The sequence below is a fragment of the Falco punctatus genome (genome assembly GCF_963210335.1).
Source record: "Falco punctatus genome assembly, chromosome: 6".
Classification (NCBI taxonomy): domain Eukaryota; kingdom Metazoa; phylum Chordata; class Aves; order Falconiformes; family Falconidae; genus Falco; species Falco punctatus.
In genome coordinates, this window is record NC_137585.1 from 33,980,866 (window position 1) to 34,008,807 (window position 27,942).

The 27,942-nt window shown below is 42.5% G+C and overlaps 1 protein-coding gene across 20 annotated transcripts in view; it reads right to left on the minus strand.

The window, feature by feature from the left end:
* The window catches only part of RBFOX2 (RNA binding fox-1 homolog 2), a 176,068-nt gene that overhangs the window by 17,057 nt on the left and 131,069 nt on the right, over window positions 1-27,942 (minus strand). For 19 of the 20 annotated variants that reach the window (XR_013929016.1, XM_080392913.1, XM_080392907.1 and 16 more), the window contains 6 exons: window positions 20,569-20,622; window positions 11,202-11,294; window positions 8,412-8,472; window positions 5,975-6,028; window positions 5,734-5,826; window positions 4,487-4,619 (listed from right to left, as the gene is read on the minus strand). Coding sequence is in view for 19 of the 20 variants with exons in the window: in XM_080392913.1 (XP_080249039.1) it covers window positions 4,487-4,619; window positions 5,734-5,826; window positions 5,975-6,028; window positions 8,412-8,472; window positions 11,202-11,294; window positions 20,569-20,622 (488 nt within the window). In the remaining variant the exon portion in view is untranslated. The remainder of the gene's footprint in view (window positions 1-4,486; window positions 4,620-5,733; window positions 5,827-5,974; window positions 6,029-8,411; window positions 8,473-11,201; window positions 11,295-20,568; window positions 20,623-27,942) is intronic. The other variant, XM_080392918.1, reaches the window with a different exon arrangement.

The following is a 27,942-nucleotide window of genomic DNA, read 5'->3' on the forward strand; positions in this document are numbered from 1 at the left end:
GTAGCAGAGAGGAGCGACTGGAAGGGTTTCCGTGAGATGGTGCTTTTTCTGCTTTCAGCCATAGTTTTCTTTCTCTCAGAACTTCAAGCAGGGAAACTGTTAAACCAGAGCCTGGGGTTCCCAAAAAGTTACTCTTACCAGAGCATGTGCTAGCGTAAAGACTACGCAGCTCACTTTGGGGATGGGGTCAGGGAAGGATGAGGAAGGAAGAGAGGGGATGCCCCCCACCCATTTGAGTTCAGTGTGTGCTTCATACTGAGGAATTTCCTCCTGCTTAGTCCTCTGAATAGCTCCACACAAACTCTCTCAAGGCTTTGAAAAGCATTAGCCCCACCACCTGAGATGTTCATGGACCTGATGTGCATGACTTACCAGCAGCATTAAGGAAAAAGAAAGTATGGAACACTAGCTTTTATTTTGATTATAATTTTTTACTCATCAAATGGAATGTGACATGCTGCCAAGAGCCTGCTACCCTCAGACACCCACCTATTGTAAGGCACACACACACAAAAAAAGCCCAGCAGATCTTGCCAAAATTCTGCATGCTATTACTAAAAAATAAAATAAAATTAAAAAAAAATCTGTTGCAGTGTTAGCTACTGCTTGAATAATTTAGTCTTGCTGTCTTCCCCAGGAAAAGTACACTCCATTCCCAATGGACAAAGTTACTACAGTCTCCAAGAGCGTTGGGAGCAGATACGAAGATAGAGACCCTTGTTAGAGGGGAGCCACTTCAGCAGGGAGAAGCAGGCCATAAGATCCTATTTGTTGAAGCTAAATTTTTACAACCACATAACAAAGAATTTGGCTCCTGGGGCAGTGACTTACATTGCTGGGTTCTCTATCTAGGACCAGGAGTGTTTTAGCAGTGATACTCCACCTGCTCCTGCAGGAAAGGCAAACGCATGACAGAGGAAGTGACCGTTGGTTTATGAACAGATTAGCAGTTTTAACAGTTATTCTGAACACAATCAGTTGGATGAATATAAACCACATTGGATCAGGCCACTATTGCTCTAATTTAGAATCCTGTCAGCAAGAGACGCTAGCATCAGTTCTCCAGAGAAAACTGCAAGGAACACTGGTAACAGGCAAGATTAAGACTTCCTGGGTCAAACAAACCAAGTACACGTTCATCCTCCACTTCTTTAGTTAAGGCTGACAGACTGCCAGGGCTGAAATTTAGCAAGGTTTATTTATATACTAGAATATCCGTATTTGTGATTCCCTTACGCTAGCAAAAACTGAGAGAATTCCTTCATTTGAGAACCAGAGAGATCACTCTGGTTACATAGACAGACCAGAAGCATAAAGTAGCCCAGCAGCTCACCAAGTCTCGGTGGCATCTGCAAAAAGCCCACTAGCCAAGCTAAAACACGCCCATGAAAAAAAGAAATATGCTGGTTTTGTAAAGCAGCCATTGTATCATTTAGGAATACCAACAATTGATTGTGTTGTAAAAGGAACCAAAAAACCACTCCAAACCTCCCTACTGCCTTACCTAATCTCACTTTTACCTACTTCTGGCTCTGAGTCAGTGAATCTCTATATATTTACCCTCCCAGGACTAAATTATTCTTTACTATACAAGCCTACTCTTTTATACAAGTACTTAAGGATCATGAACAAGTCAATGCCTAACCTATAGTTTGAGAAATAAAATGGATCAAGTTTATTTGGTTTTCAGAGTTTTACAGTAGGCACTTTTTTTTTCCACACTGGCTTAACTCTTATAGCTTTTGCTATGAGTTGTTATTTGTCAGCATTCTTCTTTAGAAAGCATGGTTGCTACAAACCAGGGCAATGTTCCAGTACAGGTTTTACTCATGCTACATATGGGAGGTTATAATGTCTCCTTACTTTCACTGAATGCTGCCTTGGTTATAAACTGAAGGTTGCATTTGTATCCTGAGGTCAGGCTCAGGTAACTATAACATCCTCTCCAGTGGTCTGAGCAATTGCTTTCTAAGGTATGAATAGCCTTGCCTGGATAAATGTCCATGCCCTTATGTAAGTATGTACATTCCATGTACACGTTAGTAAATCTTAGTATGAGCTCTTGAAATGAATGTTAAAGCTATTGAGAACAATATGATTTCTTGCAACTTCCTCTGGGGTACCTAGCACTAGACACTGTCAAAACTTACTCTAACCTGAATGTCCCTCAGGTCTGATCCAGTATGGCAATTTCAACAAGCTTTTCTTAATCTACATTCGGTATTTTTAAAATTCTGCTAAGCTCTCAAATACAGTGATACCATTAAGTTTTGGAACTTAAAGTTTCAACACCACTGAGGTTTGTAAAAACCAATTCCTTCTACCAGGTTTGAGTTAGCCTGCAGCTAACTTTACTGTCATCTTCTAGACTCACTAGGTCTTGACCACTCATGTTTTGCCGACTGATGTTATGATGTCATCTTTCCACTGGCCAGGAAGAAAGCAACTGATGCAGCATAAGGTGTCAGGAATGTGTGCCTGCCCATGACTCCAATGAGGTCAAAAGTGCCCACATGGAGTGGTGGTTTTCCTACAGGTTACCACAACATGGAACTAAACAGCACATTTTGTATTACTCCATGAGGAATGAAATTCCCTCTACAGAATTATCTTGTAGAGATTCAGACTACGATGACAATAAACACATTATTAACTACATCCTAGTGCTTGGGACTAGGGATGGTTCTGGGCCGTTTGTGAACCTGCTTTGTTTACTGCTGCCCTGCAAAGGTTTCCTGGATTTCGCTGCCCATGAAGACATGAAATCAGTCAGCAGGGTCAGACAAACTCCACATAATGTAAGTAAACAGAGTCATGAGACAGTATTTGGAAGGGATAATCACTGGAGCCTAGCCCATATTCCAAATGGAAATGAATCTTTTATACAGGACTCAAGGCTGAGTTCATATCAAATACAAGCCTAGAGTCTCTCCCACTGCGCCACTTGTGACAGCCTCTTGCTAGGAATGCTCCAGCTGTTACTCCCAGGGATGAAGAGCACTTCCCCCCTCCCCAGTGCAAGTATTTCATATTCTGCTAAACAGCAGCAGTTAACCTAGCTTTGCTTCTCTATTTCACTGTAAAGCACTCCCTAATAAAACCAGACTGGGTCATTTTTAGAGCAACAGACAGGCAAGTTGCAGGTCACAGGCTATGGTTACAGGATACAGAATACAAACGAGGAGCAGTGGCAAAAAGAGGTGGATCTGAAAACCCAGAAGAAACACCCTGTTCTGAAGGCCAACATGTTCAGACAAGAGGTTTCATTTAAAGTATTTCAGTGAATTAAATGCAAACATTCCCAGATTTGCCGGAGAGCAAAGCTAGACAGATACATGACCACTGCAGCTTGCTTCCTTGAGCTCTACTTTAAATATCAGACTGGACTCTAAAAAGAAAGGGCCACAGTAGCTTTCACCACTTAATCTGCTACAGAAGGTACTGCAAGCTTATCCAGCCTGTATCAGGCCAGCTCCTCGCACTGATGTGTGTGGCTTCCACCTCCCTTTTTAACAAAAGATTTAATTTTCTTCCCTTTTGGGGCTAGTCCAAAGGAAAAAAGGGTCAGTCCACGTAGAACGATTCATTTCTACTCCTATTCTTTCTGAGAACATTGCCTGGAAAATATGGCAAGTAAAATTCCAGAGACAGGGAATATGAGTAAAACATCCTCAAAATCAGAAACAAAACAAAAAAGAGCTTGGAAGCAATTTGTTGATTTATCTGTTGTTCCATCACATGTAAACAAACAAAACCCCAAAACAAAATTCATATACAAACCCAGTTCCCTGTACTTTAAAACAGAAGAATACTCTTTTGTAACAGCATCTATTCCACTGCATTACTAGTGGAAAGTCAGAGGGCAAAGAACACTAAGGCCACGCATTCACCACTGCTTCATAGAACAGTTAGAAGAACACTGCACTTTCGTTCTCCCTGTACCCCAAACAATCCCAGCTTTAAATTAATGGACTTGATTAATCTTTGTTTTAAACCTTTTTAAATCGTCTCCAACAAAGAAAGCAAATCCATTGTGGGTAACTGGCTCTTCTGTGTCCTACTGCCAGATGGTGAGGCATGAAGGTAATCGATAATATTCCTCATTCCTGGATATGAAAACACAAACGGAGTGCAAAGAGCAGAACCTTATCAGAAATTTTAGACCTTCTCTCTTTGTGTCCTTCTCAGCAGCACTATAACATATTGGGTCAATGGAAGACGAATACCACGTGGACGAATTGAGAAACTATGAGAAGGAATCCATCAACACTTTAAGCTGTTGCAAGTACTGAAAATTGTTTCAGTCAAGAACTTAAAATGGAAAAATTTAGATTTGCCCCCACTGGATGCCATCGTGTGCAGAATGCTCTGGCACTAGCAACATCCTGACTCTCACCATCCAGACAATTTTAGTTATTTTTTGGTTAACCGATTAGCTATTTGACACGTTTGTGCACAGCACTTTGCTCTCATGACCAGTGCTTACCCTGGGTAGGCAGGGATGGCTGTGGGAGGTACTGCCCGGACTGCCCCATACACTGTCCTTCCTCGGCCCCTCAGATGGGCTCCCCGAAATGCGGCTGCTGTAGTGGCTGCAGTTGGATAGGGGAAGCCTGGAACTGTAAAGACAGACAAGGTGGAGGGTGAAAAGGATCCAAGCTCCTGCCCAGAGAACAACCATCTGCTTCAAACAGAGTGACACAATAGCTCCACAGCAGTGGGACATTTTGCACCAATCCCGCAGAGGGGCATGCTTATAACCCAGCAAGCATCTGATAACATACTTCCTGCTACACCATGGCCTTTGGGGGAAGAGGGGTTGCAGAGAGGTTTGGCATGCAAGAGGTTAATGCTTTGGCATGCCTCATCCACCACAAACAGGGTACCAATCCCCCCGCCTTTTGACACCGCCATGCAGTCTGGTTAGAGTCTGAGAAGCGCAAAGAGTTACTATCAATATAGCAGGCGGCTCTTCCAAAACTGCAGAGGCTCTTTAAAATAATTTGTCAAGAGGCCCTTAAAGTCAACCAACTTACATCAGTCTCTTCCCTCCTTTCCCCTCCCACTCTTTGCCACCCAATCCTCTGTATGTTCATTTTAAAGCCTGAAAGACAAGATAGCCCATATAACAGCAGCAGAAATTTTCCATAAAGTGCCAGTTTACTGAGCGCCCACCTTCATTTAACAAGCGTGACCAGTAACTGGCTCCACATATAGTGGGGCCTGCTTTATTACACTTAACACTGGAGTAAACTGGCTCGTGACGGAATGATGTAAAACCTCAGAGGCATCTGCAAACACGTAATAAACAGATACCGAGAGGAAAGGAGTCCCAGGGCGCAAACCCAACCCAACGTGCGTCCAGGTGCATGCCACTACGGGCCCTGCAGACTCGCGGTTTAGCAGCTTGTATAATATGTACTTTAGGGATTTGTCTGGTTTCTTTGATTTCAGAAAGGGGAGGGGGGCAAGGGAATGGCCTATTCCTCACATACACCCTCCCCTTGTTCTGCAGCCTCCTCATTGCTCAGAAACACCCATTCACCAGGACAGAAACACACTGCAGATGAACAAGTTACAGCAGCTGCACATATACTTTGGCTCAAGGTAAACTCATTCCCAGCAAGACCCATCCTTTCAAGTATATATTATACAGACTGAAGAGAAGAAGGGTAACAGGTCATCGTTAACTCAAGCACAGTAACAATATAGGGGCCAACGGGGGCTACTTACTGATTAAAGGAATGTAAGTGTTAATACCCCCCCTTCCTGACAGGGGCACTGCGGCGTCATTGCCCAGCGAGACATCTGCTTGAAAGCTGGACGCTAATTTAATTTCAAAAAGAATAAAACAAAACAAAAACAAAAAAACACAAAAAACGTAAAAAGGTTATAAAGAAACAGCAGATTGAGAACATAAACAAACACCACTGCAGTTAAACGGCAGAAGTGGAAGTGTCTACTTAAGCTCTACCTGCATATAACTCAGGGCCGTACACCGCTCCAACCACAGGACTCAACTTCCAACCTGAAACAACAAAGACTGCAGTGAATGCCAAAATCTACACCAAGAGAAGGAGCGGGCAGCATGGGTAGGGGGAACAGTCTCCTGCATGTGCCCCTGCTTCACATGCACAGCTCTCTCCAATTTCTGCTTCGCCTCAATCCCCCTTGGTGTAGATGGAGGCCAACTGCCTTTTTCTAATGTCAGGTTCTAGGTGCAGGTCACTGTATTGGAGGGAACAGCAAAACATCAGCTGATCTGCAGCAGGGCAGAGGCCCCCTGCGGGAATGCCAACTACCTTATATGCATATTCGCCACCAGCACCCTGCGACCCTGCGTTCCCTGCATGAACCTTGCTGCCAGCTCCTCTGCTTTCACTGGGAATGCTGCAGATCCAAAGCCTCTCAAAGCCACCAGCCCAGACTGTCATCCCAGGCCTGGGATGTGAATTTATAGCCTTGAATTCTCAAAACACTCTTCTGTCTTACTTGCTGGAGATTTGCTAAAAAGCAACAGTGTCTGAATTTCCTCATTAACTAAATTACATGACTATGGTGCAGAAAAGCAATTCAGTCTATTCAGCTCACATTTTCTCCCCTCTGTTATTTTAGTATTTCCTGTCTTCTTTATGCTGCTTTTCAGGTGAAAGCCTTCCCAGATAACTGATTTTAATACCATCTGGATAATTGGCAAGAACTGCAAATCATCAACATAAAACCCACAAGAGAAAAGCACTCAAAATCATCACTGGGGTATAAGGAGGAACACATTTCCAGTCAGATCTTCAAAACCTATCGTGGCCCCCCATCCCGCCCTTTCTATCCAGGAAGACAAAGGGTGTAAAGCTAACATCATGATCTGGGCTGGCTTCCACAAAGCATTCCTTTCAGGAAAGATCTCAGCTGTTCATTTAACAATCACACAGGTATTTTTATTAAAATAAATCCATACCCTTCTTCTGTCTTGGAGTCCTGATGCACTTACTGCACATTAACACCTCTAACCAGCCTAGAAATCGTATGAACAACTTTGTGAACTGCAGCCATCACCACCACCCCTTCATCTGGTGGCAGAGTATCAACGGGAGATGTAATGCACACTCCCTCTGCAAGACTGGGCACGCTGCTGCTGGCTGCCCACTTGATGGCAAAATACTCAAGTGAGCGGTGGCAACGAGAAGACTGGGATCAACGCTCAAATTTGCTAAGTGTCACACAACCACTCGTCGATATGCCTTAAGACTGACCTAATATTAAATACCTTTCTATAACTTTAAAGCTAGCTTTAAATTGCTGGCTGTGAAAGCAAAATATTCCTGCCCGTTAGCAGGGTTTCACAAGTAAGCCAAGTTTTGTTACCAGTCACATGCATTTTATACCCTTGTTTTCAGGACAATGTAATATGGCTGTGCTGCCTTTTGCTACTAATCTCCCGGTTCCTTTCAGACACTCAAGACTCAGAATCCCAGCCTTTCTGTCTGGCCCTGTTTTCCCAGTTCTGTAACCACAGTAAGATTTATTCACCAAGAGCCATGCAACAAGTCAGTAGCAGAGCTACAAATATAATCTGTATCTTCTGACTTCCAAGTCTTACATTTGTAATCAAAATGGATTCTCACTCTAGCAACTACCTATACGCAGCTTCTGCCTTGATGAAGCTGTTTGGGAACATTTTTAAACCAAAAAGAACTTTTCTGCCTGCTTCAGGACCAAGACTCAGATTCAAAATCTCTGTCAAAGCAGCATTCAGTTCTGTTGGGAGAAGAACGACTTTTTATGCTGTATATGCCTATGCAATAAAGTCACTGCACAGGCAGAACCACAAAGGTATCTCCACAAAACAGGGTTCTTCATTACCCAGACAACTTGGTCTTTTCTCTATTCAGGTTCACTGGAAAATGACTGAACACAGGCACAGCCTGTAACAAAAAGCAAGCAAACAGGCAGTGCAGTACCTCTGTTACCCCGGCTGCTTGGGGGCAGCTGTACTTTTACAGTTAAAAGCCTAAACAGAAATATAACTAATCATGTATCTTAAGTTATGCCTCTGCATTCATATTTAGGTATCTATGTGGTGGCAATAAGACTCTGGAGGAGTGCACGTCCCACTGTACAGCATCAACTTCCAGTAGTAGCAGGCAACCCATCAGTCCTTGGCTTCTTTACCTAGCTTGGCTACGTTAGGCATGTCACTACTACTCTGTCCCCACTTCCCCATCTGTAAAATGGTATTCCTTAATCAACGCTTAAGGGTTCTACTGAAGAATAATGCTATATATTAGGATTTGTGGTGGTTTGTTGGTTTCTTTTAGGGTTATTTTTCCAGTCCTGCGGAGAGATCATGACTTTTCCCTTTTGTCTTTCTTCAAACCTTTCAGCTTATCATTAGTACAAACAGTCTCTCTTACCATTTGCGTATGGTGTGACCATCTTCTTATTGGTCATCACTCGTGCAGTGGCATTGTTAACCTAAAAGTAAGAAAGGGGATGGGGAGGAGAGGGAAGGAAGCATTGCATGTTAGGGAAAACTGTGGAAAACTCTTCAATACCACACACACACACTATACTTCTCTAAGCAAAATAAATTAAACAACTAAATTTACAAGAATGCAATCTTTAAATTACTTTTAACAGTTGCCATTTAATAGTAAAAGTTACAGCTAAACGTGGCACTTTAAAATTATGCATTAAACAAAAGGCCAACGAGAGTAAAGTGCAGCTTCTCCGCTGCCCTGCCACCCCTTGGTGCGTGCTTATTTTCAGCTCATTGATCGAAAGGGCATAACTTTGGCGGTTTGGTCCAGGTTCTGTTTGAAAGGCAGCGATAACTTCTGCAGCCCAGGGCAGGGGAACTGGACCAGGTGAAGCACAAGCTGACTTGTTTCTCAAGCTCACCATTGGGACTGGGGCCCAGCAGGTGGCTGGCAGGAATACTTTTTAGACAGAAAAAGGTAGCCTGGAGACCATCAGCTTTATATTTGAACTCCCAAGGCTTGAGGAGATACCTGGAACGCCACCAAGTGTTTGGACAGTCTGCGTTCATAGATTTCCTCCCACCATTTAAAAATCTCTTCCCAGATTGTTTCCTTGTCACAAATCTCATGGAGCAAAAATAAGAAATACATAGCAGTAAAGCTGGGTCTTTTTTTTTTTGTTTTGTTTTATTGTGCCCTCCACCCTCTTTACAGAGCTCTGCATAGTTACAAGCAGTTTGATTGCTCAAGCAAGTGGAGTGTTACCACAGAGATGGTGCCGATAAAGAAAAGATGGACCAGTTTGGAAGCCAAGTTACTGCAGCCCCGTGTCAGACAGCCTCAAAGTTCTTGCAAGGAGGGTGAAGTCCTGATACAACATCAATAACTTATCATAACCCATGCCAAATGGGAATTGAGGCCAGGGTGAAGAAGAAGAAGAAAAAAAAAAAGAAGGTATAAAAATAAAAGCTGCCTTGGGCCCCTAAGACTTACGGATGGTGAGCATAAGCAGAGTGGGGAGTCTGAAGCTACATTTTACTCTCAGACCCAAAACAATAGAAACATTACACATTTAAAAAGAAAGAATGGGAAACAACAATGATGAGACTGAGAGCATGCAGTTAAACACACACAGATAAAAGAAAGAAAAGAAAAAAAACCACAATTGAGTCAGAGGGTGGGGAGGGGAGTAGGGAGGAGATAGGGTCTCACAGACAATCATTAAGATGGAGCGAGTGCCTGAAATCAGCTGCTACAGCAAAGTGCAACACAAGCACTTAAAGGAAAAATTGCCAGAACCGATCAGGAACCACCAGTCAGCAAAGAGACCAACAGCTGCACTTAACCGAATAAAGAAATAAACCGGGAAGGGGGGGGAGAGAAAGAAAAATAGAGAAAACAAACAGTAACAGCTACAAACAGGTCTCAGAAAGAGAGAGCAGCAGAAAGGGGCAGGAGAGAGAAAAGAGGAAATGGGTGCATTAATAAAAACCAGCCAAACTGGAGTTCAGTAACTCTGAGTAAGATGTGCAAGGGGAAATCACCATGAAGTCAGTAATCAAACAGCTCAGACTGCTACAAAACGATATGTACATCCAAAGTCCAGGCGGCATTACTCAACAGCATTGAAAATAAAAGGGGGAGAAGGGGGAAGGAGGTGGGTGGGGACAACAAGTCAAATCACATTTCGTAGTGTTAATGTGAGATGGCAGATGGATTTTTTCTTTCTTAATTTTTTTTTTGTAATTTTAAGAAAAATTAAAAAAAAAAAAGCTTCTTCTCTAGTGCTTTTATTTCACTTACCGCCAACTCGTACCATCGCCAGCATTGTGTATAGTTACCATGGAAAGAGTGAGTCAAGTGAAGGGCCCTAAACGCTAAACCATTGAAAAGGGAAATAAAAAAAAACAAAACAAAAAAAAGGCAAAATATGCAGACATCTTACTCAAAAACGGCGGCTTTTTTTTGTTTTAGTATTTGTACTTTTTTTTTTTTTTTTTAATTTAAAGAAAGAGGGAGAGAGGGAGGACGCCAGTTAGCCTTCAACACAGTGGAACACCAAACTGGTCAGCACCAGGCATGCCCAATACATGGCCATGTTGGCCAACCAACATGAACCCTTCACTCCCCTGTAGTGAGAGCTAGAAACTTTAAGGATTAGCTTTCACCAAGCCCACTCCTGACCGCGGGCAGGTCAAGAAACCAGCAGCATGCAGAGCACAACCCACTCGGGGCTTCTGCCCCATGCCTCCCCTCCCCTCCCACTATGGGCACCATCTCACACTTGCATGGAGGAGAACTGGCCTTGGAGGAAAGAGAAGATACTGGCTGGCCCCCTGCTTCCTTGTTGGGACACAGAATTAGATAGAAGTCGGACAGTACTCTTTCAGTTAGTTTTGTTCAGGCCTGGTAACAGGAAATTGGAGCCTCACAAACTGAAGCAAAGGAAAAATCAAGACAGCAGAAGGGCAAAAATTTGGAGTGGGTGGGAAAATAACTTAATAAAAGAAGAAAGAAAAGAAAAAATACCCAAAACAATAATAAAAATATTCCATAAGGGGTGTAAACTTTTATACATTTCAGTGCAGGGAGGTGAAGGACACAGACACAAACACACACGCACACACAAGACTGGGATCCAAATGTGAAATAAGTGAGGCAAGACACAAAAAGAAATCAAAAGAATAAATATAAAGAAGAAATTGAATTACTGAAGACATGCACCTCGATTTTACGGCCCTCTACCACGGTGCCGTGTAATTTCTCCCTGGCCCTGTCTGCATCAGCACTATTCTCGAAAGTTACGAACCCGAATCCCTGCATGCAGCGGGAGAAGGGGGGAAAACATGCACATCGTTATATATTGAAATACTGATCTCTAGGTAAATAGAGAAAAAATATCACAGTATGAAATCGACATCAGCACAACTCAGCAATAACCTCCTAGAGTCACATTGTTGGTTCATGCATGTTTCATAAACGAAAGAAATTAAATTTGATAAAATAAAGGAACTGTAATCATAAGAATAATAAGAGTAATCAAAAAAAAAGAAAACATAAAAGCAATTGAGGCCAGACCAAAAAAGAAGTACAAAGTTACTCGAGACAATTCTTTTTTGTTGTTTTGTTTGTTTGTTTAAAAACACCAAACCCTGCTCCGACATCGGCAAGTTCATCAAGCCCAAGCGGGGCTTCTCTCCCCTCTGTTAATTAACAGACATGCTTTGCAGGACCCCCCGCCCGCCCCCAACACAGTACAGGACATGGACACTGAGCAGCACTTCGTTTTCTTGAGAAACTGCTACAAGAGCAAGCAGAGATCTGAGTTCACGCCTGGCACCAGGAATTCTGCGAAGCTTTGGGCAAATCAAACACTGAACCTTGCTTTTCCCACCTGTAAAATGGAGACAATAATAATTACCTACCTTAGAAAACTGTTGAGAGGAAGGGCTGTTTGTAAAGCATCCCTTGTAAGCTCTTCGGGGCACAGCTCATGTTTACTCCTATGCCTGTAACTTCCCTAATAACACGCATGGAGCCCTGAAAGCAAGCAGGGCTTCTAGGTGGCACCATCAAATAAATACCACTTAATGTTCAGATTCACAGTATCACCTATTGTAGTTTCAAAATTTTCCTGTCCTCGAGTACTGTGTTGGACTTGTGTCAATCTAAACACCTACACACAGATCCATCAGTAAAGGCAGGTTCTGCCTGACACTGCTGACCCACTGCTACCTCCCTCCCACCCTGCCACCCACCTTACTTGGCTTTGTTCTGGGATGGCAACCTCTGCGCTGTGGATAGCACCAGATCTCTGCCTAGTTAGATCACAAAGTCTGAGAAAAATTGACATGCCTTGCTTGGAACAACCCTAGAGGCTCGAGTACTACTAAAATGTCCCTTTAGTTAGATGAATTTAGGTTTACCACATCCATCAAGGCACACGCAACACACCTGTCCTATATGCTTATGCTGCTGCCAAGTCATGCAGTCGCTTAACAGGGCAGGGTAAGAGATCATGCTTCCTTCCACAGAGGTAAGTGCACTGACATTAAAACAGAGCCAATGTGACTAAGTGAATTAGGATTTTAACCAGTAAGAATGGTATCTTACTACAGACAACTGTGATGAGAGATCTTCATGCCATTACAGAAAGTGGGGCCAAAGGAAAAAAGAAAAGTGCCAAGGAAAACACCCAACTTTGTTGCATTCTGCTTTTAGGGTATCTTAAGAACAAAAGTAACTGGCTCCTGTAGCTTGGTATACAGCAAATACCGGTTTAATGTACAGACAGTAATCTCTGCTGGCTGATACCCTCAGAGGCAGGAAGAACAAAGCTTGCATTTGATGCAATAGAAACTCCCGATTTTAACTGGAGAGCGAGGCAATGCGAGTGATCTACAGCTATGCCTCACTGGGGAAACCGCATGCTGGCCTCACAGCCCCCTTCCGTACAGCTTGGGGTTAAGATATAGGAACTGAACACTCACCCACCCTCCCCCCCCCAAAAAAAAAAAAAAAAAATAGCATCTTGATTTCCAAGCACTGTTAGCAACAAGCCAAGCAAGCCATCATTCTTCACGTGCTTTTAAAAGGTCTATACAATACTGATCGTAACAAGCCCAAGCCATTCGCACATGCTGGCCTTTATCATCCACAGCTAAGTTGCCAGCACAAAACTGTTACACATTTGTAAAATGCAGGTTGGTTGTTTTTTTCCTTTCCCCCCCCTGAACAGCAATAATAAAAAAACTTAGCCAAAGTACTGCAATGTTGAAATCAACGAGAGTGCTCCTTTGGGCTCCAACTTAATAATCTAAAGCTTCAGATAATTTCATTTCTCCAGCTATAAATAAAAACCTATATAAATAACAAACTGATGCCTTTTTCAGAACAGCATAAAAGTTTTCTGTTTAAATGAATTAAAGTTGGAGCTACAAGAGATAGGGGCTAATAAAACAGCCCAACCACATATAATTCATATATGTTGCACGGAACTAAGGGGGTGGGGGTGCTGGGAGTAATAGCAAAGCTGATTATAACGGGATAGGGTATCATGTCTGCTTCAAAGAAGCCCTACAGAGAAAAGCAAGACTGAGAAATAGAGCAACACCTTTCCCTCTGGTTCTATATCACGGGGAAAAAGCATCTTTAAAAGGTTGGGGGAAGAGAGGAGGTAACGACTGCAAGAGGAGTCTATTTCCCTCTTCTTACATGAAAATTTCTGTTTGTTCTAGACAAGTCTGTGGAGACCGAACGAAATTTATGTCTTCAGTGATGATGTGAACTGAAAGCTGGATAGCAGAGGGAAGGCAGGTTTTTTAGACATTAATCTGTACGGGCTAGAACCAAACAAAGACTATTTTAATTCACATTTGTTTGCAATTAGTGCAGTCTGTATGGGATTTTAAAAACCACATTGTCATTAAATATCTTTAAACTGAATAGCAATTTTCAATATTTTTAACAAATTAACTCAAGGTAGGGTACAATCCACATGCAGACTATATAAGAATAATTAACAATGTGAATTAAAGCAGAATTAATCTGATTCTGAACAACATAATTAACCACAATTTTTGTTTTATTGACAGATCAGTCCTTAGCTTGTGCGACTCTTTGTTGAGAACCATTTAATGTCAATGCTAAATTAACACTTCACATAGTTGACTATGGCAGAGTCAGTATTTGTGCCCCCTTGGTTTGTCATCTTAATGCATCTCTTGGACATTTGAATTTTCATCAGGAAAAACAGATGAGACAAGCTTGACATTTTTGTTATTTAAGTTTAAAAACTAGCAATGATATATATACATATTTTTGATGTGGGAGAGAAAAAAGCACATACATGTATTTTTAATTCCTTCTCAGAGATGACCTGTAAAGAATAGGGATTAATTTGTACCTAAATACACATACACCAAACAATTCTCAGTTTTCCCTCCCAAGGTCACCTTGCACTTGGGTGGGGGGTGAGGGGGGCACAGAGAAAGAAGAAAAAAAAAGAGGTGGCAGAGGTCCAATATTTACTAGCTTAGCTTTACAGCAGGTACTGGTTTGCTCCATAGTAGTAGGTATGGAGGCAGAGGAAGGGAAGATACAATTCCTGGGTTAAAAAAAAAAAAAAAAAAAAAGCCTTAAGGTTTCTAAAATTTTATTTAAGCAAATAGCTTAGGTTTAATAATGCCATTATGATAACAAGGCTGAAATTCTCAACAATTCCTCTCCACCAGCAACTGCCAGGAACTTCTTCCAAGCAGAAAATAAGTTTAAGCCTCAGAGTACCCAATGAACGCTAAATAACCCCAGCAAACATTTTTAGGACTGGTGAGTAATTTGCAGTACCAGACCAACCCCTTTTTATCCAAAGGTTTATTCAAAGGGCCTGAAGAGACCGAGTAACTGCCACCCTTTTAGTCTGGCCTCAGACTCTGCAATAAATAACAAGCAACATGATGAGCAGTGAAAAAAATAATAAATGTATATATATATAGTATTTGAATGTTTCCATCTCTGAAGAATGAGAAAGAAAATTTACCATGTAACCGTAAAGGGAGAAATCAAAAGCAGACGGTTCTCCTGGGTGTGGCCAGAACACAGAAATTAAACAAAAAACAACAACAAAAAAAAGTAAAATAAAAAAAAAAGGAAAATAAAATAAAACCAAAGGAAACTAAACAAAGCCCCTTGAAATCCATGCATTGTTAACCCTTCATTTGTCATGGAGTTTAGACCAGTCACCTCAGCAGCAGCATCTTTGCCTTATACCACTGGAGCACGCAGCCAGCTACTGGCCTTGCCATCATCAGCTGCTGTGCTTGTTTTTAACCAATTTTTTTTCTTTTTTTCTCCACCCCCCACCTTATTTCCATAATAAACAAACTTTTTGGAGCCTGAAAAAATGGCCAAGGAGACAGCAGTTTAGGCTACATGTTTCCAAGGCATTTGGACAGAGTAGGAGGGTTCAGCTATAATCCACCTGAGATGAGCAGGACTGAATGCACTGACAGAAATGCAGCATGAAATTCAGAAACACATTATTCAAATCACACACACAAACACACACTTTAAACTGGTGAAGGAATCTACATAAACCAAGCTGCCACCATTTCAGCAGCTCTTCCAGCTCCTCCCTGCCTCCATGCACACTTTGGGTGCGCTGAGGCACATACGCATAAAGCACCCATCTGTGCTTTCTGGTGAATCGGATGCAGGAATTAAGCTGGCTAAAAACCCATACATGTATCTTCAAAAAACCCTGTAGGGCTATTTTCAAGCTGGATCATTTCCCCAGTCCGTCTCGTTGCATTGCTCCACTGCCAATCCCTCCCTGCACAACTGAGGAGGGGGCAGAGGCCAGCAGGAACCGCAGGAGCCCGGCCACCACCGCTGTGCAGCGAGAGCTGGGGCTTCGGAGCAGCTCCAGCCAACTCGGGTCAGGGGCTTCATGGCCCCGCGTTGTCCTTGTTGTGTGTTCTTCCTCCTCCCCCACAATCGAACAGTCGTGGATCTTACTGCCTGGTCTGCGAGTTCCATAGTTAAACGGGCAGAAGACAAGCTCATGTCTCTCAAGCACTCCCTCTCCCTGCTGCATCAGTTTTTCTGCTAATTTAGCACCCTGGATTCAGCTCCCTACACAGTGAAACGAGAGCTACTGGGAAGGCACTCCCACAGGAGCAGTAAATCAGCTTATACTATGAAGCCATCAACTTCAGTCTTAATTATTCAAGCTTAAATAAACCAGTTCAGTGTATGGACTAATTTAACTCATTAGTTCAGTATTGCAGAGTTGAAGGCATGAAAGTGTACTTCACTGAGCTAGGATAAAAGAGACACAGGTCACGTCTCCTTCATGCCACAGGCATAATGAAGGCATGCGGTAACCTGAGAAAGAGACAGTGGTCACTGGTACTTCATTTGTTATTAAGCCTCTTTGTGTTAATAACACTATTTGTATTATTGGCTCAACTGATGGCATCTGAACAAAACCTATAAAAATCAAATTAAAGTGAAAACAAGACCTCTAATTTATTTTATGTAACAAGGGGTTGTACCCCCTTGACTGACTGGAAACTAAGTCCAGAACAGGAGTGGCTCAGCTCAAAGCATCTAATCCATTCAAAGACGAAATAAACACACATGCAAACATACAGTCTTTTAGGCACAGTTATCAAAATCTAAATTCATATTCTTACCTTAACCTACAGTTAACTGCAAACATAAACCCCTACACATTTGCACACAGCTTTCTGCACAAATTTTTAGTTAGCACAGTTTTACTTAGAACTCTACTCACCAATAGATGTAGTTTCTTTGTGAAGACAAGATGTAAGCTAGTATACAACCGATTTTTTAATTAAATATGAAGTGCTTCTAGACACTTCTGTCCTATACAAGAACTTGGAGATCTGGGTCTCCCAAGTGGAAGGCTGCGAGGGACATAAGCTTAACACTACCCTGAAATCACAGGCTTGCAATCTGCACTAATATGACCTCGTATCATTTAAAAATCTTTTTTTTTAAAAAAAAAGCTCCTTATTCAGCCAAGATTTTGCTGTGTGCTTACACACTCTTGGTCTCTGAATGTCACCGAGGGCACATCTTGGAATGCCATGTGGTACACAGCTGATGAGTGAAGAGCTTGGATTCCCTTCCCCTGCAGCTTCACAAATGCCACAGGGTACTTATTATGCAGGCAGAATGCATTAATTCTGCAAATATGTCCCCTTGTTCGGTTGAGCACAACGCCAAAACACACATCTAAAGGATGCCATCTCCACTAACAAAAGGAGCAGGAATCCTCTCTCTAGACTTCCTATGGAGGTGTTTATTCACAGTTCAATGAGGTGCATGGTAAACTGCAACCATGAGCAGAATGCTATTTAAAGGCACTCAGAGGCCAGAACTAGAAACGTAATGGTAAACAGGATAAATGAAACAAACAGCTAGTTTCCTGGAAGCAAGCAAAAAAAACCCCAAACACATCACAAGACAGCTGATGCCATTCTATTAAAGAAGAACAAAACAAAATTAAATTCAAGGGACATTTAAAGTCTGTATCTTGTTTCTTAGATGTAGCAAAGCAATATCAGTATGAAGTCTACCAGGGCCCACATAATCCCACTAAACAGATTGAATCTCAGAAGTCGAGTTAAGAAACAAGAACCCGCATTGCTTTGAGAGAAAAATCAGCAAACCTAGTTATTAACTGCTTCCTACTCTGCTGTGAAAGTCAACAAACAACACTTAAGTGGTACGAGATGGCTGTGACAGACACAGACTGCTCTCTCGTGGGTCACCAGACTTCCTAAATACACAGAGGTCCTGAAGATGCAGCCAGTTTGATACAGTACCCCTGCCCAGGCTGTCCAAGAAAACTGCCTGGTCATCTCAGGTGGATTCAAAAGGAAGAATGCAACCCACACACTTCCGCCAGTCCCTCCTACTGACCAGCACTGGAGCGATCCCAGTAGAGTTCTCTTGCCACAGCTCAGCAGGGACAAAGTGCTGCTCAACCCCATCATACACTGGGTGGGGGCAAACCCAGGGCAGTTTGGGATTTACCATTGTACCTTTAAAATATTTACAGAACATATATACAAAACTCTACAACCCTTAGGAACCCAGGGAAGGGAGCATAGAGAACACAGCACAAGGCAGGCAGCAGGAGCATCTGCTTTCGGATTCCCAAGAGGAGGAGGAGAAGAAAAGAGAGGTTTCATATCATTAGATTAGAATGGAAACCACAGGGCAGGAAAATGCATTCAGATTTTGTTTTTCCCTAAGGTGGAGGAAGAACCCAAGAGTGCGTGAGTGGCCTCTAGAAAGATCCATTTCCTTTGCTTCACCATCAGATCACCAAACTGTTGTTTTTCCATTATTATGTGAATACCAGGTGCTTCGTGCAGCTACACCCCACTCAAACACTGGGGCCTCCCATTTTCATGCTAAGCAGGAATAATCTTGCATTTTTTTTAGAACAGGAATTATTTTGGGTAGAGAAGGATGCAAAGATACCACAAAATTACTCTTCGGGTGTTTTCTCATTCTGTTCAGATTCTGCCCCATTCCTCTTTACAGGGTATCAGTTTTGCAACTGCTTTTTGCTGTAAGATGACAAAAAAGCAGTAGAAAACTGCATGGTCAAGGACCAGAAGAACATCTCTTCGGATCGCTTTTTTTCTTCATGTATTTATTAAAGATTCAGGATAAAATTCATCAAGGAACTCTTCAGCAATAATTTTTGTTTTAACTGAAAACCAGAAGCCTTAGGCTTTAACAACTGCACAAGAAGGTACATTTTTCATAGTCATAAATGAAGCCTTCACAGAAAGCCTCCAGTGTCAGTGTTGCCCAGAAGGGAAAGGGCACCTGTGGGTGTTTAATACAGGGCTGTATGGATGGGAGAGAGTTGTTCACACGTGGAGAGAACGACGCTGCTCTGAAAAGCACAGGCAGTAGGGGATGAAGGATAGACGGAGCTCACCACTTTGCCAGGCCAGTTATTTTTGTTCTTTCTTTTGCAATTACATCCAAACAAGCAGGGATTTGATAGAGGCCAGAGGCTATTCCCACAGCCAAACAGAAATGACTAAAATCAAGACTAGTTCACGGATAGCTCTGGCCTATAAATATCAGAAGAACAACACAGAGCAGAATAAATATTTACAAACTCAGCATAGCTGTTTTGGTAAAGTGTATAGATTTTTATCCACATAGGGAAGTAAAACTCTCTAAGTAAGCCATATAGACATTTACTTGTTCAGACTGTCCCATTACAAAAAAAGCAAAACAAAACCAAAGTCATGGTATTAAGCACAAACAAAGGTTGGCAAAAGGGCTAACACTCATTTCTTTTGTATACAGATCAACTGCTTTCTGGTTTCCAGCTAATACAGAGACTGAAGAATTAATTACAGAATGCATCTTGGGCAACACGGGTGGAAATTTGCAGAGGGCTCTGAACATGAACATACCCTGGCATACATGTTGAAGCAAAGAGGCCACCTTAAGACTGTGAACCTCAAATCCAAGCAAAAGGCATAGACTCTAAACCGAAACTGCTTAGCTGAATTGCAACTTCAAAATCTCTTGTGTGCATGCACACATGTGCACACACGTGTGTGGGGGGAGGAGGGAAATTTTGTTTTAATTGAAAATGGGAATCTTAGCATTGATTAAGTCAAGCAGAGTATAGACATGCACTGTGCAAGCTTCCCCCATAGAGCTTTGGCAATGCACCTCACTCCTGACCTGCAAAACTCCCTGCTATTCCAGTGCTGAACCTCCTGGGCAGAGAGAGAATCACATCAATTTGTCATTGTGGTGATATTGGTTATGTGATGAGAACCAATTGCCCATTAGGACAAAGATCACTGAATCTCTCTGCAGCTGACCTGAGCAACATTTGAAATCTCTTCTTCAGAGAAATAAATTAATATTAACCCTCAACAAAGCCTCCCTCTTAATATATCTGTAAGATGAATACAGGCGTGTGAATGCAAATTCAGTGGGGAGATGTCCACATGGGGCAGGGCAAGTAGAATGACGATGCTAATCCTAAGCATCAAATAAACATGAAAGGTCAGTATCTCAGAAGTGCCAAGTCAGTCTGCAAAATAGAGTAAATTAAATCCTTTCACCTATGAGGTATCAGTTTTCCTACACCAGTTTTTAATGCAACGAAAATGTGGTTGAGGGGGGCTGGGTTAGGCTTTGTTTTTAGAGTCTCCTATCACACAAAGCTGTTTTACCGTTGTCTGCCTTCCCCACAGGTCACCCACTGCTAGTGCAATGGGAATAGGTTGGTATGAAGGCTCAAGTGACTGACTCCCTGTTTGTTCAAAAGGCTGGGGAAACCTGATCCCACATTACAGATGGGAGCGTCTGGGAGCATTTGTACATGCTGCCCAGAAATGACCATGCTCAGAGTCTGGAGTCAGAGGGAACAGGAGACAGTCCCCAAAATAGCTTTTCCCTTCCTCCATCACACTAATTCCTGCTGATGTCTACAGAGTATATTCTCTAGGCAATGAACTGCCTTTTACTCTACAATCAAAACAAGAGAAGCGGGTACAGAAACAGGACTTACCTTCGAGCCACGCTCATTAAAGATTATCTCTACATCAAGGATTTTGCCGAATTGCTGTAGAGAGACAAGGGGGAGAAAAAAAAAAAAAAAGATTTATTTTTGGCAGTCTGTTTTTTCTACCTTTTGGGGGCTGGCTTAGTGCAAGAAGGGAGATGAGAAGGTTTCCATTTCTAGCATACAGGCAAAGGCATAAAATCCCACTGACGTGACCCAGTTCTCTCAGGCTAGGACGTATGGATCCTCTTGGTCACAGACCACAGGTTTTCTCACACAAGTCTAAAGGAAGAAAAACAATCTCTAGAAGAGTTTTAGGGATTTGAGGCAGCTTTTCTTTTCTTCCTTTTAATCTAAACAATTCTTTCTTCCCTCATTCTACTGTTTCACTTAAGACATGGTTATAAGATTTAATTTCAGACATCCACATTTCCCAAATCTAGTTCAGCATTTCATCTTCCTCCTCACGTGGCTATCGCGAGACAAACTTAACAGTCATGTGGTTTCTCTGAACGGGACAGTCACGTAAGACCCCCAACCTCAGGGATTCCAGACTCTAGATCTCCTTTCTTCCCTTTACATTCCAAAACTCCAAGCCTTTGAAAGAATTGACAGCAGATTCAGAAACCATGAAAAAGGCCAACTCCCAGCAGTTTGTTTTTCAAAAAAGATAGTTCAACCTGCGACATACAGCTGGCTGTTGATAACCTATGCAAGTTTATTACATATAATGCAATTATGAGCTCTGCCTCAGTCTGGAGACCCTAAGGAGAGAAGGGCCCTACTACTCTGCACTGTTTCAACAACTGGTTCCAAAGAGCTCCCTACTTACCACAGAGCAATAATGGGAAACAAGAGCTACAAGCTAGAAAGGAGATTTACCACACGCTGTAGAACCATATACAGATCACACCCTTCATCTTGAAATACATTAAAATATTTTCATTCAATTGGCCAGATTCAAACCAGTAACCCAAAGGTAAAGGCATCACCACTTCAACAGAGCCCTGCAATGCTCTGTGTCCTCTAGAAATGCCAATGTTGTTATTTCCAAACTGCAGGTTTGCTCTCCAGAAAGCCAGGTCTAAGATCTCATTTAAAGGAGCACGTATACAGAGCAGCCTTCATTCTAGAGATGCATACTGTACTCAAATTCTGTATCTGAGTGGTTTTCCTACCCCGTTATTTACCAACAGGGTTTTGATCCTGACTGCTTGCACAAGATTTAAAGATGGTAGCAGATGAAGGAAGCGTCAACAAGAAGAGAAAGGAAGGTCTCCCAGTTCGGAAAGATCATGAACACAGCCTCCAGGCACTGGGACACTCTTCATTTTGCCATGCTGTTCTTAATATTGGCTGCTCATTTTTTATTAACATTTCCATTCAGAGTCAAATGGGTATAATGCTCATTTTATGGGTGCCCTGCTTGAAAGACTTGTGGCCAGATTATTTACAAGTGAGCCATGATGGCTGAGGTGCAGCTCTGAATATGTAAAGCAATAAAAGCTATTAAGTCCCTTGAACAAGTATTCCACAACTGTCTTTAAGAAAACAAAACGCTTCCAACGATTTTAGCTATAGTTTCTGTCTGCTTTCATTTGCCATTCTTAAAAAGGAGACAATTTTATTCTTTTACAAATGTTGGTTCACAGATGTTGTTTTTACTGTTCTATTGTTTAAGGACAATACTTGATCTTTTATTCATCCCAAGAACAATTAAATTCACAATATCTCACATTACATGAAGTTTCAATAATGCTAATGTAAACATGCATCTTCCTTGACACCTCAACATCTCAACAGCTTAGGCTTGATCCACGCTGGATCCTCTTTTGACCACTGCTGTGCCAATCACAGCTAAAATACATTTTCTATTTCTATCCCATGCTTGGTGTGGGCTTGTCTATAAAGGAGATTAGCTGTTGATTGCTTTTTGTTGTCTTTGTTGCATATGGCTTGGGCACTGCCATGAAAGAAATCGGTCATGATTGCTTTCTTGGTAGACTATTACAGTGTGGTTACACAACAGGGGCTGAACCAATTGTACAGCTTGTGGCTGCTGAAGGGCTGTCCCTGCTCCCTTGTCCTTCTTTGTCTGATCTCACCAGCTTCCTAAAGCTGGCCCCAGTTTTTATTCTCACCTGTAGATTAACTGATACAGCTCACCAAACCTGCAAAAAACTTGCTCAACAAAAGGAATACATACAAAATTTTTGATGATTTACTGATCTGAAGTGGCTCAAAGGGCCAGGTGAGCATTACGGCTCTGAGAAGCAAAAGGGAGCAGAAAGCAGCACACCCCACCCGCGAGCAGGATCTGTCCCTGCCAGATCAGCTGAGCTGCCTAGTCTTGCCACACATGCTAAAACAGTCAGGCTCTCAATAAACACAAATGCCAAGATTATTTACAGAGTCTTCAAAGCCATCAAAAAATCACCTCATTAGAATCATCTTGAAATAGAACAAACCATGCAGCCTCTGGTGCACTATTATGCTGTGCCATCTTCCCCTCCCCCACACCCAGCTAGGCCTGGATCCTTGGGTACTACTGCCAGAGCTGCCTGAAAGCCTTGTTCAGCTGAGCTCACTGCACAGGGTTTCCACACCAGCAGGAAATTCTGTCTTTCATGTTTAATTTCTTGTGGCTGACAAAAAGCTGGCAGTAATGCTGAATACAAGTGGTGTGACCTAACTCTGTGAGAGGTGGCAGTGCTGCCTCCCTGCTTGGTGGATGACGGAGATACGTTGTTTCCTAGATGACAGAATTAAGGTCACCAAATCCTGCGGCTGCAGCGAGTACAGGCTTGACATCTACTGCAATGGGCAACATCCACCCATGCAAACTGCCCCAATCTCTTTTCTACCTAGAAGGTGTGGGTGTTTGAAGAGGCAGGAGGGAAGGACCTACTTGGGAGAGAAGGAGCAGAGGCTAAATACTGAACTGAGGTTTGCTGGGGAAGGGATTCCTGCTCCATGAAATTTCCTGGAAGAAAGCAGCATGGCCAGAAGGCAGGAGGATGAGAGCTGGGTTCTTCAAGAGACTCCGCTGCAGCCATTGCAACAGCTGCTATGACAGCTCCCAACACCACAGCTCTTGTCCTCACTGCTGCAACGGTTACAGCAGGTCCAGCACTGGAGGCACTTTATTTTTGGTAGTGTGCCAGAATTTTCCTGAAGAATGAAAGCAGCAAAAAAGAACTAGTTCATTTTAACAGTTTATATCTCCTTCAAAGCTGAATCTAATTTAGCGGAACATAAAAAGGCACTCTGTTCTCTGATGGTGCTTTGCCTACCAAATGTCAACAGCCTACTGCAAACAATGGAAGTTTTAAGAGCTCCTTAGTGAAAGGTCACAATTTTGTATGGAAAATGCTAGGCTGCCTAAATACAAGGGTCAACACCAAATACCCCCCTAGTAATTTTTTAAAATCATGTATACAGGCATGTTTGTATTTTCCAGCAGACAGAGGGTCTGGCCAAATAAAACAACACCCATGCTTAGGTCATCCATGAGGACTAACTCTCTAACCTTGAACACATGAATTGCTGTGCGCACAGTCTTGATTTGTTCACTCTGTGATTACCAAGAACTACTGACAACCCCGCACAGCAGCTAGGGAAAAAAATTCTCAGTGGAGTTCACAGGCTCTGAAGAAGGCACTGCAGGATGACACGTCTCACAAATGCACCCACCATGACTTAAAAAGCTTACTATGTGACCAAGAAGCCGGGATCTCCCATCACATGCCAGGGCATGCAAGAAACCTTCTCCATGAACTGCTTATGCACATACCATATGATGGATAGATACACACACACACACTTCCAGTAATACCACAGTATAGGAGCTACAGCATCTGTTTTATCTTAGTGCTCCATTCCCTGGAGTGAGTGACCTTGTATTAGCTTTTAGGGTTTTTTTCTGTAGAGCAGGTAAATAAGAATCATCTCCTCTACTGTAGTAGCAGGGGCTATTGGAAATAACAGTTTTAAGAGGCATAAAGATATTAACAGACATCAGCTATGACCAGAACCCAATTTTCTTGCTTGAACATGATGTACCTCATCATAGATGCAAGGACATTCTGCAAGGAAAGGTATATGCATGCTGTGTGTTTCTTTCCACTCAGATGATGTGAAGGCAGCAGATTTTTCCAGCAGAGGCCATAACTACATTACATATAATAAATTTGAGAGATCTGGCACCAGAGAGCTTTTGCCTTCCAAGGCACTGACAGTTTGGTAGGGCCCCTCCTGTATGCTCTGTTCCAGCTGGCCCTGCCTCCTCTCCCTGTCTAGAGCTTTCAAAATCATCTCAAAAACGTGCCAGACAACTTAACTCTAAAGATGCAAACAACAAGGAGTACGAGGCAAATTCGCTAAATGGAACAATGAAAGGTAATGTGAGACATCATGTGACAACCTCACATCTGTACAAGAGAACTCTGTATGCCCAAGCAGCTTTGTACTGGCCCTACAAAATTCACTTGAGACAAGTGCAGTGAGCTATCTAAACTCTGAAGGTGCCAAACAGTCCATTTGCAAAGATGGTCAAAATTCAAAATAGCCAGGAAACCAGCCTCCTGTGTGGGAAACCGTTTCAGGTCCTCAGGCCTGAGATGTGTGAGCAAGAGCATTTCATATGCAGGACAGGTCCACGCTGCAGACAGTGTCCTTTACCCTGGAGCTTCCAACTCCATGGAATACACTTTCAGCTGAGAACAGCTGGCTCCATCATAGTGTGTATTAGTGAGTGCTTAGTCATAGCAACATGGGGTCTGCCAGAGCTACAATGCTATCAGTATGTGAACTTCTCACCTGAAGCTGGGTCACGTTTCTTCAAAATAGTAGGGCCCACCCTGCTACAGCCCAATTCAGCCAAGCTACACCAGCTTTGCTGACAGGAAAATAGAAGCATCAAGGATTTTATAAACCAAAGCATTACCATAGTTTACTAACGGAAGACAGTAAACAGCACCAAGGAGCCCTTAATAGGGTTCCCCTGTTGCCAAACAAAACAGGTTTTTCTAAGAAACTAGACTTTAAAAGGAAGCCACACAAAGAGCAGAGATTTCTAACAGGATTTACAGACCACAGCCATCCCAGCAAACAAAGCAATGAAGAACATAGTTTCTCAGTCATTTGTTACCCTCTGACTCACAAAGAAAGGATTTTCACATGAAATAGTGAGATGGGGTGAACAGTACCACAGGCTACCACTCCAGAGATCTTAACACCAGGCTACCCTTCCAGGTCTACACTTGCAGCTCCTTGTTCCTGCCTTGTGCCATCCCCAGAGGTGCGACTGCCCACAAAACCAGCATACATTCAAAATTCAGTTTGAGAGGACTCAGACATGTAGACTGAATCCATATAAAACCGGGTTATAAAAGGCACTCCATGTAATTTTACCCAGCCCTTTATGCAAGTAAACCCAGCTACAGCACAGCACTGCTTCCTAAATGACATTCAGCCCAGTATCACTGCAGACCCTTCTACTAATTTATATGAAAACCTAAGTATTAGATAAATTTATGACCCTGTCATCGCTGCCTTCCACCAGATGGTCATTACAGAAGTTTCTGTGTCCCGTGGCATCAGCACTTCACTTTCGTAGAGCAAGACAGACAGTACAATAGCTGCTGACAGCTGCAGTGGCACAAGCACCCTCGTGCAGAAGTACCATGGTCCCCAATGTAGCTGTGCAGACAAAGCAGGATGTTCAAGCAGCACAGAGCACACAAGCCCTTTGCAAAAGGTTGATTCCAGAAATTGCCCTGGGGAAGCACACCAGTATAAACAACAGTGCCTCTTCTAACTCCAACCAGCATCAGCAAGAAGAAAAGTCCTGCCCTGTGACAGGGCTGGAGCGCACACTCATCACTGGAAGAGCTTGGAAGCAAGAATCAAAGAGGCCACCTTGTATCAGAATGTTCTCTGATACTGGCACGTGGGACTTGTTATGCGTAATCGGTGGCCAGTACTAATTAGAGATGAAAAAACTCAAATATATCTTGATATCCAGAAGACAGGACTTTGTCATTCAGATGTCCAAGCCACTCAGCAGGGTCCCTTTCAGAAACCTTCCCATTGCTGTACTTCAGGCCAGACTCCATCAACAGCTGCAGGTCAGAGCTTCTTTTTCTACCATATTATTTACCTACTTCCCTTAATACCTAACGAGTAGTTTTCTGCCATTGCCAGTATTTTTGTATCATAAATTACTTGTGTATTTAAATTTATCTGCTGGCAAACAGACTTAAAATTCTACCAAATTCTTAGTTGAGGAAGCACTTAGTCTAGCTTGTTATTGCTTTAGCCTCAAACTATATGCTCATGGAGGTGTTTTGCACTCTTGACACCATAATGAAGTTGGATGAGAAATTATATCCGCTGAGATATTTTAGGAAGTGCAAAGTGCCAAAATGTTACCCCAGAGGGCAATATCTGAAGGATACATGAGCTTCCAAAAATATCTGAGCTCCCAGAGCTGTGTTTCTTGGGTCATACAAAGCAGTGGTCTACCACAAACATACACTACCAAGAACCTCGCAGTAGATATATGAATTATGCTTAGAGAATGAAAAGGATCATGTTACCTCCATTAAAATCCAATTTTTTTTAAAAAATGTAATTTCGACACCTCTAATAAACGAAGTTATTAATAACTTCATTAACTGAAAGTTACTAAATGTGACAAAATGGTCACCTTTTATACAAACCAGCCATACATTATTACTGCTGTAGCTGATAATGCGTAAAAACCCTTTATCAGCTGGGCTGATTATGTTCTCCACCAGAAGCATTTAACAGCCTTCAATTAGTAGTCATATAGTGAGCATGTTTTAAAGAAGGCAGTAGCTTCCTCTGAAGCCAGAGCCTGAGAGAATGCACACCCTATACTGTGCTATCCCACCTTCATCTGCAATTGTCATCAATATAGTCCTTATTTTTATGTTACGCTATCTCCTTTATTAAAAATAGTTGAAGATTCTTGAGCAAAGAGCATTTCATCATGGTAAATCCTGAGAAACATCAATTCCTCATACTGTTGCTCTCATAACGGATAAGGATTTAGTGCACTGACACCCATATGAACTACCAAAATTATCCACTTTGCTTGTTTTTGTGGGAGCAATTCACGATTCAGCTTGAGAACAGATGGATTTACCTCCTGCAGGCACTCAAACCCAACCTCCATCTTCTTCAGGAGACTCTGAAGTTCATCTGACACTGAAGTCCCAAAACTGACCAAAGTATTCCAGCCAATTTTATACTGGGAGGAAAGCTGCTTCTTGAAGCCTAAGAGGGAAGGACTGAAGCTATCAGCCATGAGGTGCAAGTACAGACACTACCACAGCACCAAGCCGAAAGGGCTGG